Genomic DNA, 16,539 nt, shown 5'->3' with positions numbered 1-16,539 from the left:
AGCTCTAAAGCCCCATGCTGCTTCCCCTCGGTGGGGGGCTGGGGGTGCCTCCCCTCTGAGTCTGATATCCCTGCTGTGTTCCTCAGTTCGTCTTCTTTCCCTTTCTTCTCCGAAGCCTCTGTCACCCCTGTAGTAAGGAAGAGGGCCCTGCACTGAGGCCCAGTGGGGAGCAGGAGTCCTGGGGTGCAAAGAATAGACAGTGAATCCCAGCGGGGGGGCTCCCTTAGTACACAGCTGGCTTGATTGACAGCGCTCCCAAAGGCTTCCCCTGGAATTCCACACGGCCTCTCCAGGGGCCAGAAACACACCTCTCTCTTTATAAATCGCATCTTTTTTTAAAAAAATTAAATCTTAATGATGCTTCATTCTTTAATGAAAGAGAAGCTGGAGTCTCTGTTTAGTTTATGACTCCAGTGCCCATGGGGGATGGGGGTGGGATTCAGAGAGGAGGCCTGATGGATGTTCCTGGGCTCCTTAGTCCCCACCTTAGTGATGTGTCCCCTCCTGTTGGTCCCTCTGAGGAGCCCTGCTCAGCACTGTCTCCCAGCTCCCCCATGTTGCCAGGGACCCTCCCTACACTTCCTTCCTAGAGTGGAATCTCCACCTCCTCCCCCCTCCCCCCCACACCCCCAGCACCCGCCAAACCTCCCAGGGGGAAGCACAGCACAGACCCACCAGGAGCCTGGGCATGAAGACTCTGACCACCCCCAAGTGTCCCTGTGCTTGCCACCAGCCTCAGTCTGACCTTCCCTGGAGAAGCAAAGCCAGGCCCTGCGCGAGGTGGTGCAGAGAGGCAAAGGCAGAGGCTATGGCTGACCACAGCTTCCTCTTGACCTTCTCGGCTCCCCACCAGGGGGGGACACGGAAAGGGCAGCTGGGCCTAGGGGAGAGCGGGCGTCCTCCAGAGGCCTGGGGGCTGTGCTGGGCGGGGCTGAGTCCTCTAGACCCAGGTTGACGCTCACAGCTGGAGGCCTCCACTTCCCTCAGCCCAGAGAATCCGCCCTCCACACTGTCCCTCTTCCCTACCCCGGGTCTTGTCACTTCTCTGTTCTATATCAGAGCTGCTAAAAGAAGCACACAGAATCAGACCCGACTCTCATCACCTCTGCCCTGGCCAGAGGTCCAGTGTGGGGCAAGTTCTGCATGTGCCCTGATCTGGGACCCCATTCTGCGGGCTCCAGGAATGCTCTTCACTCCAGGTCACAGAGGCCAGCCTCGGCCCTGCCCCAGTCTCCTGGGAAGGCTGGTGGGAACAGGCCCCTGGGGACTTGCACACAGCCACCTCACTGGTCTGTCTTCGTGATCTACAGCCTACAGCCCGTGACTTTCTCAGAGATGGTTGAGCAGATCAGTTGAGCAGGCTGACCAATCAGGGAAGCCCGAGGCTCCTGGGCACCTTCAGCACATGATGGATGCTCAGGAGACGGGAGGCTAATGACAGCAAAGCACCCCACAGTGAGGACCAGTGGCCCGTGGGAGCCTGTTGGTATCTGGGAGGGGTCTGCCCATCCCTCGGGGTCCACATCAGCAACCAGCAAACTATGGCTCTGAAACTAAGAATGGTTTTTATGTTGGAAAAAAATAAAATAAAATGAAAACAATATTTTATGACATGAAAATTGTAAGAAATTCCCATTTCAGTGCCTACAAGGAAAGTCTTACTGGGACACAGCCAGGCTCATGCTCAGTAGCTTGTAGCTCTTTGCCCAAAACAATAGCAGAGGCATGAAGCCCCCAAAACTGAAAATATTTCCTCTCTGGCCCTTTGCAAAAGAAAGCCTGTCAACATCTAGTCAAGAGAAATTCTCAGAGTGCTGGTCCCTCCGAGAATCCCTGCTCAGCACTGTCTCCCAGCTCCCCCATGTTTGCCAAGGACCCTCCCTACACTTCCTTCCTAGAATGGAATCTCCACCTCCTCTGTGTGGGTCTCCTGTGAATCTCCTTGTGATTCCATCCTTAGATGAAGCCACACAAATCTCTTCAAGATAAACTCCCTTCTGTACCTTGGGCTTCTGCTGAGACACTAACGGGTAATCAGTGCCTTTAAACTTCCTAGATGCCCTAGTGTTTGAAGTAAAAATTTGTGAAGCACACGCCCTCGAGCTAATCAAAGGGCCTTTGTCTGGAGTGCTGTGTGAAACCTAGACCTGGATTTGTTTCCTCAACTCAGCCCTGTGTGAACTTGGGCAGGTCACTGTCCCTCTCTGAACCTCCATTATTTTTCCTCAGAAAATGAAGGGGATGGAGATGATTCTGAAGCCCCTTCCTATGAAGCTGTCAATGAGCCCGAAATGAATGCTTTCCTGTGCCCTCCTTGGAGTTACCAGGTATATTAGTTCATTTTCTGTTGCCATAACAAACTACGTGAAGCTGGGTACTTATGAAGAAAAGAGTTTGGGAGGCGATAATTCCAAGATGGTGCAACTCCGTTATCTCATCCTCTGGAAAGGGCCCCCTTGACTGCATAACAATATGGTGGATGGCACGTGTGAGAGAGAGAGATCACATGGTGAGACAGGAAGCCAGAGAGACCAGGAAGAGGCCAGTCTCAACCCTTTTTATAATAACTCATTTTCACAAGAACTGACTCCACAAGACCTGCATGAACTCCTTCCAAGGAGCGGCTCTCCTAATGACCTCACCACCTTCCAAACTGGCCCACCTCTTCAAGGTTCTACCCCCCAACACCACACTGAGGACCAAGTTTCCAACACGTGAACCGTGGAGGACAAATCACATCCAGACTCCAGCACCAGGGACAGCATATACCACGGACCCAGAGAAACCCACGGAGCCAGCCCGTGGCAGCGAGTCAGCAGGTGGAGGGGCCTCTGTGGAAGGTTCCAGCACCAACTGATGGAAGGGGACAATGAGAGGAGAACAAAGTTAGAAAAGAGGTGGGACCGGAGGAGGCACCAGACAGCAGAGGAAGGAGCCCAGCAAGGACGGGTCACTTTAAGTCAGGATGCCATGGCCTCACGTGAGTTCAACAGAGAGGGCACACAGTCCCAGGAAGGGTACACAGTCCCCCATCCTCTTGCCACTCATCCTTGAGGTTCAGGTAGCCTCTGGGCATCCAGGGATGGTTACCTGGGCCTTTCCCTCAGAAACCGCGGTGTCCTCCCCTCCTCCTCCAGTTCTCACTTTCTTCCTGGGTTCCTCTGGGGACCAGGCTCCACTCCACGTCCAGGGCAAGGAAGTCTGGGTCAGCTGGGGCCTCAGGCAGACCAGAGTTTCTGTCCATGGCTCAAGAGCTGAACGTCTTGGGGAAGAGGGAGTAGGCAGCGGGTGGTAAGGCTATTAAGAAATCATTTTTAATTGCATTGGCTGTGATATTAATTTGCTATGTAGAGAGATGCTTTTTTTAGAGAGATGCATGATGAATTATTTAAGGGCGAAATGTCAGGACATCTGTAATTTATTTTAAAATACTTCTACGTAAAAAATACAGTGAGCTAGGCAGTCTCTCCTCTGGAGATGGCTCACATTTGCCCTCAAATATGTACCCCCTGCTTCACCCCAAAGGCATCCCTCCCACCCATGCTCCCTTGAATATCTACTTGCCTAAATAAACCTCTGTCTATGGCTTTGAAAAAAACAAATACAGTGAGTTAAAAATACAGAAGCAGGGCTGGGGTTGGGGCTCAGCGGTAGCGCACTTGCCTGGCGTGTGTGAGGCACTGGGTTCGATTCTCAGCACCACATATTAAAAAAATGAATAAAATAAAGGTCTGTCAACATCTAAAAATATATTTTAAAAAATACAGAAGCACCCGGACCCTGAGCTCAGGTGACACGAGGCTGCTGCAGGCACCTCCTGCTCCTCTTGGAAATGAGACCAATGACCTGACCCTGTGCAGAAATGACAAATAGACACCCTTCTGAGCCTGCTGGCTGACTATAAAAACACACCACTTCCCAGCCAGCACCCAGTAGGACTGCAGTTCCCACCCCACCCTCTGGCCCTGAGCTGCATGCCCAACATGCCCAGGGTGTTCCCACAGTTATAGGATGATGTCCAGTGCTGCCCCTGAACCACCTCGTGGAAGCCAACCTTGGTCTCCTCTCTCCCTTCCCCTCCCCTCTCCTCTCCCCTTCCTCTTCTCCCAACTTGAACTCACAAAACTTCACAGGATGGAGACACACTCCCAACCCATGCTATGTCTGAGCATGAGGCCTGTGGAGTCCACTGGTATTTAGGACCGTGGTCAAGGTCAGTTGTCTTCAGGCCTTCCTTCTAGAGAAGATGGATAAAACCAGGGCTCAGGAAATGGATACGGGAGAAAAAAGAAAGTGTGGAGCCTCATTTATATTGACCACAGTTTCCTTCCCTTCTAGGAGGCTGGACTAGGGTGTGACAAGGGACCTCAGAGTTCCCTGCAGCTGTCAAGGACAGGCAGCTCTGAGGCTTCTTGGGGCCCAGAGATGTTCCCTGCACCTGCCGGGAGGAGGTCTCCCGGCTCCAGCCTCCCCCAGACCTATCTCCAGAGAGACCATCTTTCCAGGCCTCCACTTTCTCAAATGCCTTCATCCTTCTCAATTCTCCCTTCTCGGAGGTGCTGGGAGAGACCTGATGAGTAGGGACCACAAATCTCCTCAGCAACCTTGACCTTAACCCAAGGTCTCAGGAAGGGGTAGACTGGTTGGGGGGAGCCCTTCCTCCCCCTCCACCTGGCCGGCGTGTGTCCTTGACTCCAGATGAAGCGCTGGACAGGACCATACAGAAGGCAAGAGAGAGAAGCAGAGGTGGGGAGAGGGTTCAGCTGCCTGAGGGCCAGCAGGACGCAGATTCTGGGATTCTGGCTGTGGGTACAAAGGGGCTGCTTCCCCTCTGCCACAGCCCTGCAGAGCCCGCGGATCTGAGTCCTTGAATGCCATGTCCCTAGGAAAAGAACCTGAGCCTGGGTCCCGGGGAATGGAGGGAAAGGTCTCTGTGAGCAGGCCTATGCACACCCAGGAGCTGGCAAGAGCAGATATCAGCAAATCACTGTGACCTGCCAGTCACCAGACCCAGCACAGGGCCTGATAGGTCTACCGATATGTGACTGAGGACTGGATCCCTGGGCCTCGCTCCATTTCTCCTCCCTAGCTGGGCCTCAAGAAGTGGAAAACAGTATCCATGCAGCTTGGTATTTTCAGAATCCTTCCCAGGTGTCCCCAGATGAGCTCCCTCCCTGAGGAAATGGGCCTCCACATGCACCTGAGAGAAATGTCACTTGCTGATCCCAGGGAAGGACTGACCCCTCTATACAAGCAGCTTCCCCATAGGGAGCCCAGAAAGAACAATAGATTTTTCTACCTAAAAGATAATTTATATGGGGCTGGGGCTGGGGCTTAGCGGTAAAAAAAAGGTAATTCTTACAAGTTTAAGAATTGCTATGAGAACTAGTATTGAATGCTTATAAAATGATCCATCTGGGGGCTGGGGTTGTGGCTCAGAGGTAGCACACTTGCCTGGCATGTGTGAGGCACTAGGTTCAATTCTCAGCACAGCATATAAATAAATAAATAAAATAAAGGTCTAACAACAACTAAAATTTTTTTTAAATTATATGTGAATGATAAAACACACTATAGACAATATTTTGAAAAATGTGACAGGTCAGAAAAAAACAATATCTGAGTCATACAGAGATTACTATTCAGAATGTAAGAAGAATTTGTGAAATCAATAAGTAAAAGGGAATAGCTCAGTAGAGGAAACAGAAAAGGCAGACACTGCCATCCAGAGAAACACCCACGGAAAATTAATACAGAGAAGACAAGATCAATTGCATTAGTAAATGGGAAAATGCAAATTAAAACCAACCATAAGAGGGTCATTTTGCACCCATTAAATTAATAAAAAGTTAAAAGGTTGGTGATTCCCAGTGGTGATGAGGTTATGAGAATATTGGCAGTCTCAAAAGCGATTGGTAGCAATATAAGTTAGTGCGTCCTTTAAGGAATCAATTTGTCAAGATTTCTCAAAATATTAGATGCATATCCACTTCCTGCCGACAATTCCATTTCCAGGGCCTATGTGAGAGAATAAATCATGTGCCCACAAAGAAGCATATTTAAAAGGTTATTTGTTGCAACATTTTATATCATAGTGAACCTTAGAAACAAATCAAATAGCCATGAATAGGAGAGGAACTAAATAAATGATGCCCCCTCTCTAGGGCAGGGCTGGAGAAGAAGGACACAGACCTGCCTGCACTTACCAGACCACCAAAGCCTATTTAGTCCAAAAAATCAAGCTGCAGCCAGGCACAGTGGTGCATGCCTGTAATCCCACCAATTGGGAGGCTGAGGCAGGAGGATCATGAGTTCAAAGCCAGCCTCAGCAACTTAGTGAGGCCCTAAGCAACTCAGCAAGACCCTGTCTCTAAATAAAATACAAAAAATGGCTGAGGATGTGGCTCAGTGGTTGGTTAAGTGCCCCTGGGCCTGGGTTCAGAAATCCCTGGTACCAAAAAAAAAAAAAAAATCAAGCTGCTACATGACACATATTGTAACACCTCAATTGTATCAGACTATATAGACACACTGTGTGTGTGGGGGGGTGTGTGTTGTGTGTGTGTGTAAACAGGGAAGAATACGTGCAAGAATCATCTCAAGATGCTGCCAGAGGCCAACTCACTGAGCTCTGGAGCCTTTCGCTTTAACCCTCTGGCTCCACAAAGCTCTGTCCCCCCACCCCCACCCCCACCCCCAATGCCATGACCTTCAGTAAGCGGAGGAAAAAGGATTGTATAGTATGTCCCTATCCCGGCTATCCAGAACCTCCGCTCTTTCAACTCCTTTGCTGATGCAAGCAAGGGTGATGACCTGCTTCCTCCTGGCTGTGAGGACTATATTCACATAATAATTCAACAGAGAAATGGCAGAGAGACCTTTACTACTGTCCAAGGGATCGCTGAAGCTGGGGAAGGTGTTTAAGAAGGAATTTGCTGGGCTGGGGCTGTAGCTCAGGAGTGGAGCACTTGCCTAGCACACGTGAGGCACTGGGTCCTATCCTCAGAACTGCATAAAAATAAATAAGCAAATAAAGGAATTGTGTCCATCTACAATTAAAATTTTTTTTAGTAAGGAAAAGAAGAAATATGCCTGCAAGTGTACCATAATCGAACTTCCAAAGTATGGAGAAGTAATTCAGCTGGAGGATGACCAGCCCAAGAACACAGGCCAGTTCCTGCTAGAGACTGGACTGGCTAAAGGCCAGCAGGGGAAGGATTGTGGGTTTTGGGGGGGGTGGGTTTGTTGTTGTTGTTGCTGTTGTTGTTTTTTTGTACTGGGGAGTGAATCCAGGAATTTAGGGACCCAACCACTCAGCCACACCTCCAGCCCTTTTTTGTATTTTATTTAGAGACAGGGTCTCACTGAGTTACTTAGGGCCTGCTATATTGATGAGGCTGTCTTTGAACTTTAAATCCTCCTGCCTCGGCCTCCTGAGCTTCTAGGATTACAGGGGTGCACCACCATGCCTGGCCTCATGGGTGTTCAGTGCAGTGGCTCACTGCAACTGAACTTTGCAATGAGTAGAATTTCCCTCTGTCTCTTGCCACGAGTTCAAAAACCTCACAGCTTATGTGAAGTAACCATTTGAGGTCCTATTTTAACTTGTACTAGTGTAACTCCCTCATGTAATAAAATGAAAAGAGCCCCCAAAATTAAAAACTAGATGCTACCAGAGGTAACATCTAGTACCAGAGGTAAGATCTGGAAGGGTGTGTGGCTGGGGTGAGACAGGAGGTGGGAAGAGTATCTTTCCTATTTCTTCCTGTATTCTGCTACATTGTTTGAGTATTTTTTCCAATAAAATGCCTTTAGGTTATGCTAGTTTGAGTTTAAAATATACCCCAAAGGTTTATGTGTTGAAGGTTTGGCTTGTGGTGCTGTGTGAGGTGGTGGATCCCTTAGGAGACAGGGCCTATTGAAGGAAGTTAGGTCAGCTGGGGCGAACGCTTGAAGGAGACACTGGGACTCTGGACCCCTTTCCTTCCTTCCCCGCTATGAGGCCTCCCAGCCATATGCTTCCTCCATAGTTACTATGCCGTCACAGGCCCAAAGCAATAGAGCCAAGGGACCATAGATTGAAACTTCTGAAACCAAGAGCCAAAATAAACCTTACTTCTTTCAAGTCAATTACTCAGGTATTTTATCACAGTAGCTGACTAATACCAGTTTAAAAAAAAAAAAAAGTGATAAAGAACCAAGCCCTGTGCACATCTGTAACTCAGGAGGCTGAGGGAGGAGGATCACAAGTTCAAGGCCAGCCTCAGCAACTTAGGGAGAACCTAAGGAGAATAAAAAAATAAAAAGGGCTGGGGGTGCAGCTCAGTGGTAAAGCACCCCTGGGTTCAATGGAGGATTGAACCCAGGAACACTCTACCACTAAGCTACATCCCCAGTTGTTTTTATTTTTTGAGACAAGGTCTTACTAAATTGCCAAGGTTGGCCTCAAATTTTTAATCCTCCTGCCTCAGCCTCCCAGGTCACTGGGATTACAGGCGTGTGCCATTGTGCCTGGCTCAAAAACAAATGCTTTTTAATGACTGCTGCAGCAAATAGGAAATGCAGACGTCAATGGTCGCAGCAGACTTGCCCCACAAAGCAACAGAAAAGTGTGTGTGTGTGTGTGTGTGTGTGTGTGTGTGTGTGTGTTGTCCTGGCCAAGGCTCCAGACAGCCTCACTTCACTGTCTTCCCTGGGGCTTTAATCTTCTGTGAGCTGTGTCCTCACGGGTTCATGGACATTCAATTACACACTTCTTCCTACCTCTCATTTGCCCCCCAAGTTCAACAGGCCTCACTGAAGCCCTGTTGGATCCCACCCTTAACTTTTCACTTGCTTTATCGACATCTGATCATGCTCATGTTCACACGAAAGCCCACACACAGATGCCTACCATGCCACAAAACAGAAACAGCCCAGAAGTTCCTCAACAAATGACAGGCTAAAGAAGCCATAGACTACCTCTCAGTGATGGAAGGGAGTGAACGGTTGATGCATGCAGTAACCTGGATGGATCTTAAGGAATCCATGCTGCATGAAAAAGACATTACGAGAAGATCACATACTAGACCATTCCATTATATAACATCCTTATACTGGCAAACTTACAGAAGGGAAGCACATTGGTGGTTGGCATGGGCTAAGACGGCTGGGAGAGGGAGGAAGGGTGTGGCTACAAAGGGGCAGCAGGAGGGAGATCTTTGTGGTGATGAAGTAGTCAAGTACCTTGATTACAGTGGCGCACGCCTGTAATCCCAGCAGCTCAGGAGGCTGAGGCAGGAGGATCTTGAGTTCAAAGCCAGCCTCAGCAATTTAGTAAAACCCTAACCAACTCAGGAAGACATTGTTTCTAAATAAAATACAAAAAAAACAAAAAAAAAAAAAAATAGGGCTGGATGTGACTCAGTGTTTAAGCACCTCTGGGTTCAATCCCCAGTACCAAAAGTTTTCTTTTTTAAGAACTCATTCATGGACCAGGGACCTCCATGCACTATCTTTGAACTTCCTATGAATCTATAATTATTTAAAGGTTAAAAGAACAAAACGGGGATATCTGGAGTGTTTCCAGTTTTATTTTGGTTTGGGTTTGGGTTTGGCTTTTACAAATAAAGTTGTTCTGAGCACTGATTCACAGTTTTTTTTGTGGACTGCCGCAGTCCGGCTGGCTGCAAAATAACCGGGGGGTGACGAACAACTTGTGTACGTTGATACAGCAGGAGTAGGAGCCGTTTATTGCAGGACAGGAGCAGTATTTATACATTCCACACAGCTTATCTAATTAGCATAAACTAGATACATCAGTCAACCAATAAGGAATCTCCACACTCAATGGCTTGTTTTTGTTACTTCTCAAACCACTCCCTCTGGCATTTTGCCAGGCACCATCCAGACTTGTTTACGAACTCTAACATTCCCCTGGCAAAATGCCAGGTGTTATTTTTGACTTGTTTACAGACTCTAACAGTGGACATAAGTTTTTATTTCTGACATGAATGTGAACAATCAGGAGCAGTCATTTTGTGGGTGTCACCTCTGCTATTAAAATATGAGTTCAGCAACTCAGGAGCATCACAAGTGCTAGAGATGTAGCTCAGTGGTAAAGCTCCCCTGGGTTCAATCCTAATCCCAATAAATAAATAAATCGAGCCCCAAATAAATAATTTAATTAAATTTTAGAAGTCCATTGCTCTGATAGCGGGAGTGGACGATTTGGGGATGGGGGTGTCTCCTGACTCCTCTCAGGGAGGACAGCTTGATAGGTTCTTATTAAATTCTTGCTGGAGGACTGATCCTGAACCAAGCTCTGAGATTTTCTACAGCCAGATTTTCCAAAACTTTCACATCTCTCTTCCAGAACACCCGTATTGCCCCTGGGGAGGAGCCTGCCTTCAGGGGTAAAGGTGACAAGACTGGAAGTGACTGCAGCCGGCTTGGAAGGAGACGGGCGGCTGCCGTGCTAACCTGACCCACTAGGGGGAAGCAGAGGACGAAGAATGGTTCCCTATTCTCTGGCGCTGACAGCATTTCCGCCAAGCAAAGGGAAGGGCTCAGATGGGCTGCTGCAGGTGCAAAACCAACTTGCGCGTCCCCAGCGCCTCATAAAGAGGGAGTCCCAGTGCCAATCTTAAGGTCTCCAGACGTTGAGATTAAAGGTGGGGAATGAGCAGGGTGGTGAGCTCAGGGTGGTCCCTCCCTCCCTGCCTACCTCCCTTCCTTCCTTTCCTGAGATCTGAGATTACAAAAGCTCCCCCACTCAAAGCCCCTTGCTTTTCACTGTCGGGGATCAGGCTGCTCCGGAAGTCTGAATATCCTAGGGTTACTGTGATGGTTAAATAAAGTGAGTGAAGCACCTTGCCCAACACCTGGCACCTGGTGAGTAATCAATAAGCATGTTCCTGCGCCCCCTGCTGTCCCCGGCTCAGTTCTGCATCTGGTACGGACTCCGGCTGCAGTATCCCTCATGGCCACTAGGAGACGGTATGGGACCACGGTGCTGGCTTTGCGCACAATCAGATTCTCTCTGGGGAAAACCAGCATTCTGAGCCTAGTGAGCTGCTGAATTGATGCGTCGGAGAGAGACTGAGTCTTGCGTTCTTATGCCAGCATAGCCCACTCTTATTGTACAGCCAGGAACCGGGCCAGGGTAAGCCAAGCAAAGACAACAGGTGGGAGGGAGTCAAATCAAGGAGTGGAAAAACCAGAGATCCTCACGCTGGGGCTCCCAGAATGCCTTCCCACAGCCCGCATTCCAAAGCTGGCCGCTATGGAGACCATACCAACTGCCCCATCCACGATACCTTCCCCAAAAGTATGGGTGCAAGAGAGGTAGAGTATTATTCAAGACATCTCCTGGCCTAAGCATTCGTGTTCAATACATTGGACTGGATTGAGATCTGAATTAAGAAACCCAAGAACCTGCAAAACATGAACCAGTTAACTCCCCTGTCTTTCAAAATTTTATTCATTCATTCACTCACTCACTTTGTAGTACTCGATATCCAACCCAGGGCGGTGTGCATGTTAAACAAAGGCTCTACCACTGAGCTACATCTCCAGCCCTGTTTTTCATTTTTACAAACATAAATCAGATTGCCTCATTCCCTTTTTAAAATACTCCAACGGCTTCCCAACATCCCTACTATGTAATTGAAGGTCTCCCAACATAGCCTACAAAACCTCACATAATCTGATCCCCCTGAATCTCCACTGACCTCCCTTTCACCTCCATTCTCTCTCCTTAGGGTCAAAGATCAATGTCAGGCTCTTTCTACATCTGCCACTGTATTTGCAGTTTGCAGCCTCCTCTGCCTGGGACCCTGTCCCTCCAGAAGTTCATGCTCCTCACTTCATTCTGGTCTCTGCCTCCTCCCCTCAGGCTCTCCCTGATCTGGCGTTTGCTTTCTTCCACTGCCCTCCTTGTCACCATATTCTATGTTTCTGTGTTTATCTATTTATGATCTTTCTGTCTCAGGAGAATGGAAGTGCTCTGAGGGCCAGGATTTTATCTTCCTGTTGCTCTGACACTTGGTAGGAATTTACTGCTTGCTGAATGAAAGTATGACTTAATGAATTCTTTTACAAAATGTGGAGACTCCTGAAGGATCCTGGTGATGACAGCTCCCTGTAAATTTAACTCAGTATGTGCTCTCGGGTGCCTATTTTGTGTCTACTATACAGGTTTTAGGCATCATGTTATGCATTGTCATACGGAGAATAAGGTGAGAATGAATCTGATCCAGGCCTAGGCACAAACCCTAGGCGGGGCTCTCTTCACAACTCTCTTTCCCATTCTTGGAACAGCAGGTACCCCACGCCAGCTGGGAGAAGAGCACGTCAAAGTGCCACGGGGATTTCCCCCCAGAAAGGGTTACCGCCCCTTTGTTCCGCTCCTTTTTCCTTTCTGGGCCTGGTGTGTCCAAGATGCAGGAGCGTGGGGGATGAGATCCCTCTCCCTCCCCCACTCTGGGGCTGACTCATTCTGGTACCTCTTCCCCAGGGAGCTGGGTGGTCCTGGATTTGTGCCTCTGTTTCCTCCCTAGGGCTGCCTGAGAGTCTAGAGATCCCTGATGGAGTCTCAGGACAGCGCGCAGGTAGGGACTAGTGCGGAGCACCGCGTTTCCCCGGTGGCCCGCGGAAAGCGAAGAGCTGGAGAGGCCCCGAGAGACCCCGGGAACCACCATAGCTGGTGTTAGGGAGACTGGGAAGGCGGGTTGCTTAGGAAAAGGACGTGCCAGCGTCGGATTCGCCGGCACTGCTATCCCTGCAGGGCGCCCCCCCAACGCCGCTAGCCCCAGTGTGTGCCCGCGTATAACATGTGCAGTTACGTGTGCTTGTGGCGTCTGCGCGTGGGCACTTACACGTTCCCGGGAAGGCTGGGTGCAGGAGCTTCACTGTTCACACAAAGGGCGCTCAGATAAGGACCATTTAAATTGGGGACCAAAAAAGAAGAGGAAACGTGTTTGGGAAGCTGCGGGAGGAGGGTGGGGCCAAGGGCACGGTCGGGTCTTAGATGGGGCACTGTTACTGGACCGCCTGGGCGGAAAGCTCAGGGGGGAAGTGCGCAGGGCCGCTTCTCGTCCATTCCACGCAGAACTTTTCTTCCCTCCCTCTTCTCTCGCTCTGCCTCTCACGGGGAGGTCCCCAGGGACTGTCTCTCACATCCATTCTCCTTTCCTCCTTGATTTATGCTGCAGAGTGGAACGACCTTCCCTGACCTCATTTTCATGTCGACGCGAGCACACCCGGAGCCGGCTACGCACATTCCGGGGGAGGCTCGCGCCGACACTCACACACTCACCACCCAGACCTGAGCTGCTGGACCCTGCCCATCCCTGAGTTCACACCAGCTCCGCCACCATTATGGGCACTGCCGGGGCTGTGGACGCTCAAAGAATAGAACCTCATTAGCATCTTGCTTTGAATATCATTTGCATTTTATTCATTTCATGTCAAAACGCTCAGAACTCTCCTCAGCCCGCACCTCATCCCAGGGGTTGGGAGTCACGGGCCTCCATCTCAAGCGGCTTCCCTTTGGGCCCCACACTTGCTGGCTGCCCCCCACCCACTCTCGCGTGGCTTACAGCCCGCATAAAAAGAGCTGATAGCTCCTGAGCTTTTGGTAAGTTTCAGGCCCTGCGCTAAGGGTGCATCATCTCATTTAATCTTTACAGCAATCCACAGGGCGAAGCACTAAGATCCCTTTGAAAGTGGAGGAAACTGAGTCACAAAGGTGCCTTGCCCCAAGTCGTAGGGCCAAAAATCGAGGAGGGGGAACTGAAATCCAAGGCGGCCGGACGCCAAAGCCAGAAAACTTCACCACTTCACTGATCTGCCTCGTGCAAGGTCAAAGCTAAGGTAAACGACGGCAATAGGTCCGTTTCCCTACTAGGAAGAAAGTCGATCTCTGGCCCTCCACTGCCCTTCCCCCAACCCTGCCACGGGTGGACTAGGGCGCATTCCCAGGACCCGGCTTCTCAGTGCCCCTCTAGCGAAGCTGCCCCTTGTCCTGACCCTTTCCAGTGCCAGCTCGGCCGGGTCCGGCAGCAGTGCTTAAGGGGTCGTCTGTCGGCGCTGGCTAGTTAAGAAAAATAAACAACGTTCCAAATGAAGGCGATTCCTTTCAAACCAAGTCCCGCCGCCTGCCAGAGAAATGCAAACAGCGGGGGACCGCCGAAGCCCGCCCCGGCCGCCGCGCCCGAGCTGCGGGTGGGAGGGCCGGACCGCCGTAACCCGAGCCGCCGCGCCGGCTCCCCGCGCGCTGCCCTCCGCCTGCCCCTTCGCCCCTGACCCCGCCGGCTGCGCGCCCGGCCCTCGTCCCCCATTCGCGGCGCCCCCCACCAGGATGGGACCCTGGCCATCGGTTCTCGGGGCCCAGAGCTGCCCCCTCCCCCCAGCGCGCTTGGCTTGGGCCCCCATCCCCACCAGTCATCCCGGGAGTGCCGGCAAAGTCCCGCGCGCTCGAGGCCACACGGCTCCTGTCAGCAATGCTCCCCTGCGGCGGCCGCGCGTCAGACCTCAGCGACCAGATCATTAAACACCAAGGGAAAAAAATGGACAGGGGGTGTCAACAAGCTGCCTTAGCAAACTGTTGCTTAGTGGATCAGGGGTGGGGGCTGCTTCTAGGTACATGCTCTCCCCAACCCGCAGTGTATGGCGAGAGCAGCCAGGGACACTACAAAGAAAGGCCCTACCTGGTCCTGCCAGGCACAGTATGGCCGCCACGGGCCCGAAGGAGTAGCTTATGATGGGACGGGGGTGGTTCAACTAGGACCCACCAGAGGAAACTCATTGCTCCCTCTGGGTGCTCTTTTACCCCCAATCTTCAGAGGCCGAGAAAACCTGCACTCGAGACCACCAGGGGGAGCCGAAGGGCGAGGGACAATGACCCCACTCCAAACTCGACTTCAAAGAAGCCCATCCCCGCGTGCGACCACGCAGGATGCGACAGCGCCGCCGTGGTTTTTAAGGCTATTTGAATGACTCTAGAGAGCCCAGTGGTTCCACGTGCATATGCGCCGCGGTAGGGAAACCAAGAACGATCCCTGGAGCTGGGTGCCGGGCGAGGAGGAAATCCTGGGATCCCTGCAAGATGGCCTCACCAACTCGAGGAGGGGTCGTTACGCCGCGTGGCCCGGCGGTGTCGCCCGTCGTAGAGGCCCTGGGAATCGCCACGGCCTTAGTCCTGACAGGCTACCATTCAGGGGGCTCCCGAGCCCCGGGGCTCGAAGTGTTGGGGAGGGACAGTGGTGCACCCGCTTCCTCCGAATCCCTTCATTGCAAACCTGGACATCACCAAGAGCCGCGAGAAAATGTCCGAAGGAAAGCTCCCATCTGCTTGGTGAGAATCCGAGACAAGCGAAGAGGCCGACCCCGCGGGCTCTCGGTCCCCTTTATTCCCCAGCTCCTTTTCGCTGGACAGGCATATCTGATAGCCTGTCTTAAGTGCAGTCTCCATGCGTTCCTGCCTGAGCTTTCCAGCTCCCAATTATTTCGCGCGGCTGGGAGTCAAGCGCTCTCCCGGGAGCATTGCTCACACATCTCACACGCACATGCACTCTCGCACAGCTCTCTCCGCGCTGCCCTGCGCAGCTTGTTGGCTTCAGGGGTCTCAGACACCTCTGGAGCTCAAGGCCTTGACTTTCCGGCGGTCGCTCTAGACCTGAACGGCAATCAATACTCATTAAGGGCGCAGGGCCCTAGCTTGCCTCCACTACCCTTCCCCGCACACGCACGTGCACATCGCTTTAGAGATAACCTTCCTTGCACTTTCGTGAAAGTCGGATGTACACCCGGGAGAATTCTTCTTTCCCGGAAGAGTCCCTATCAGGACTTCAAAAAGAGAAATTTTCTCCCATTGTAGTAAAAGAAAAAGTTTGCCCAGAGAGTAGAGGGAAAGAAACATCCTACAGCACCACCGCCACCTATTCCCGGCTTCCTAAATGGGTTTCTTTCAGCCCGATGACACCGAGCAATTCTGGCAAGAAGGAATCCGTTTCTTTTGGATCCTTCAAAAAGCGCCACCTTCGAGACAGGCGATAAATCTGCTTGGCCTAACTCCGCCATCATTGCTCCTCCCGGGCCCTCCCTTGTAGACGTGACCTTAAGGAACTCCCAAGGGAACAGGTTTGAAAGCTTAGCTCCGAGTATCTAGGGCAACGTTTGACAGGTCAGCCCCTCGCTCTCCCTCCTCCAAGTCCTGTGCCCCTCTCCCATCCCACCCCCACCCTTGAGCGGGACTCAGACTCTGATCCCCGGACGAGGACGCAGCTGACAGTTAAATTGCAATGTAGGCCGAGGGGGGGAAAAAGGGACCGTGTCTCTTTAACGGGCCCTGCAGACAAAGCGTCTCCCCTTGGAGCGAGCGGAGCCCGGCGCAGCCGCGCGCAGACCTGTCAGCGCGTCTCCCGCGCTTGGGAGAGAGTTTGCAAAGTCATAATTATATCTCTTAACCTGTCTTGCTCTCTGCAGAAGAAGGTCCCATTATATTGAAATGAGATTATTAGCCATCAAATACTTTCTTTCTCGGGAGTTTTTTTTTTT

General features: G+C 51.2%; 1 protein-coding gene across 1 annotated transcript in view; it reads left to right on the top strand.

Annotated features, from left to right (window-relative positions):
• LOC114099285 (eukaryotic translation initiation factor 1-like) overlaps positions 1 to 14,884 on the top strand; it is a 28,377-nt gene extending 13,493 nt beyond the window's left edge. Inside the window, exons 2-6 of the mRNA XM_071613816.1 lie at positions 6,742 to 6,918; positions 7,037 to 7,236; positions 11,241 to 11,308; positions 12,540 to 12,590; positions 14,826 to 14,884. Coding sequence (XP_071469917.1) covers positions 6,742 to 6,918; positions 7,037 to 7,236; positions 11,241 to 11,308; positions 12,540 to 12,590; positions 14,826 to 14,884 — 555 coding nt within the window. The remainder of the gene's footprint in view (positions 1 to 6,741; positions 6,919 to 7,036; positions 7,237 to 11,240; positions 11,309 to 12,539; positions 12,591 to 14,825) is intronic.
• The last annotated feature ends 1,655 nt before the right edge of the window (positions 14,885 to 16,539 follow it).

The sequence above is a fragment of the Marmota flaviventris genome, chromosome 6 (genome assembly GCF_047511675.1).
Source record: "Marmota flaviventris isolate mMarFla1 chromosome 6, mMarFla1.hap1, whole genome shotgun sequence".
Taxonomy (NCBI): Eukaryota; Metazoa; Chordata; class Mammalia; order Rodentia; family Sciuridae; genus Marmota; species Marmota flaviventris.
This window is presented reverse-complemented; position numbering and strand designations above follow the sequence as displayed.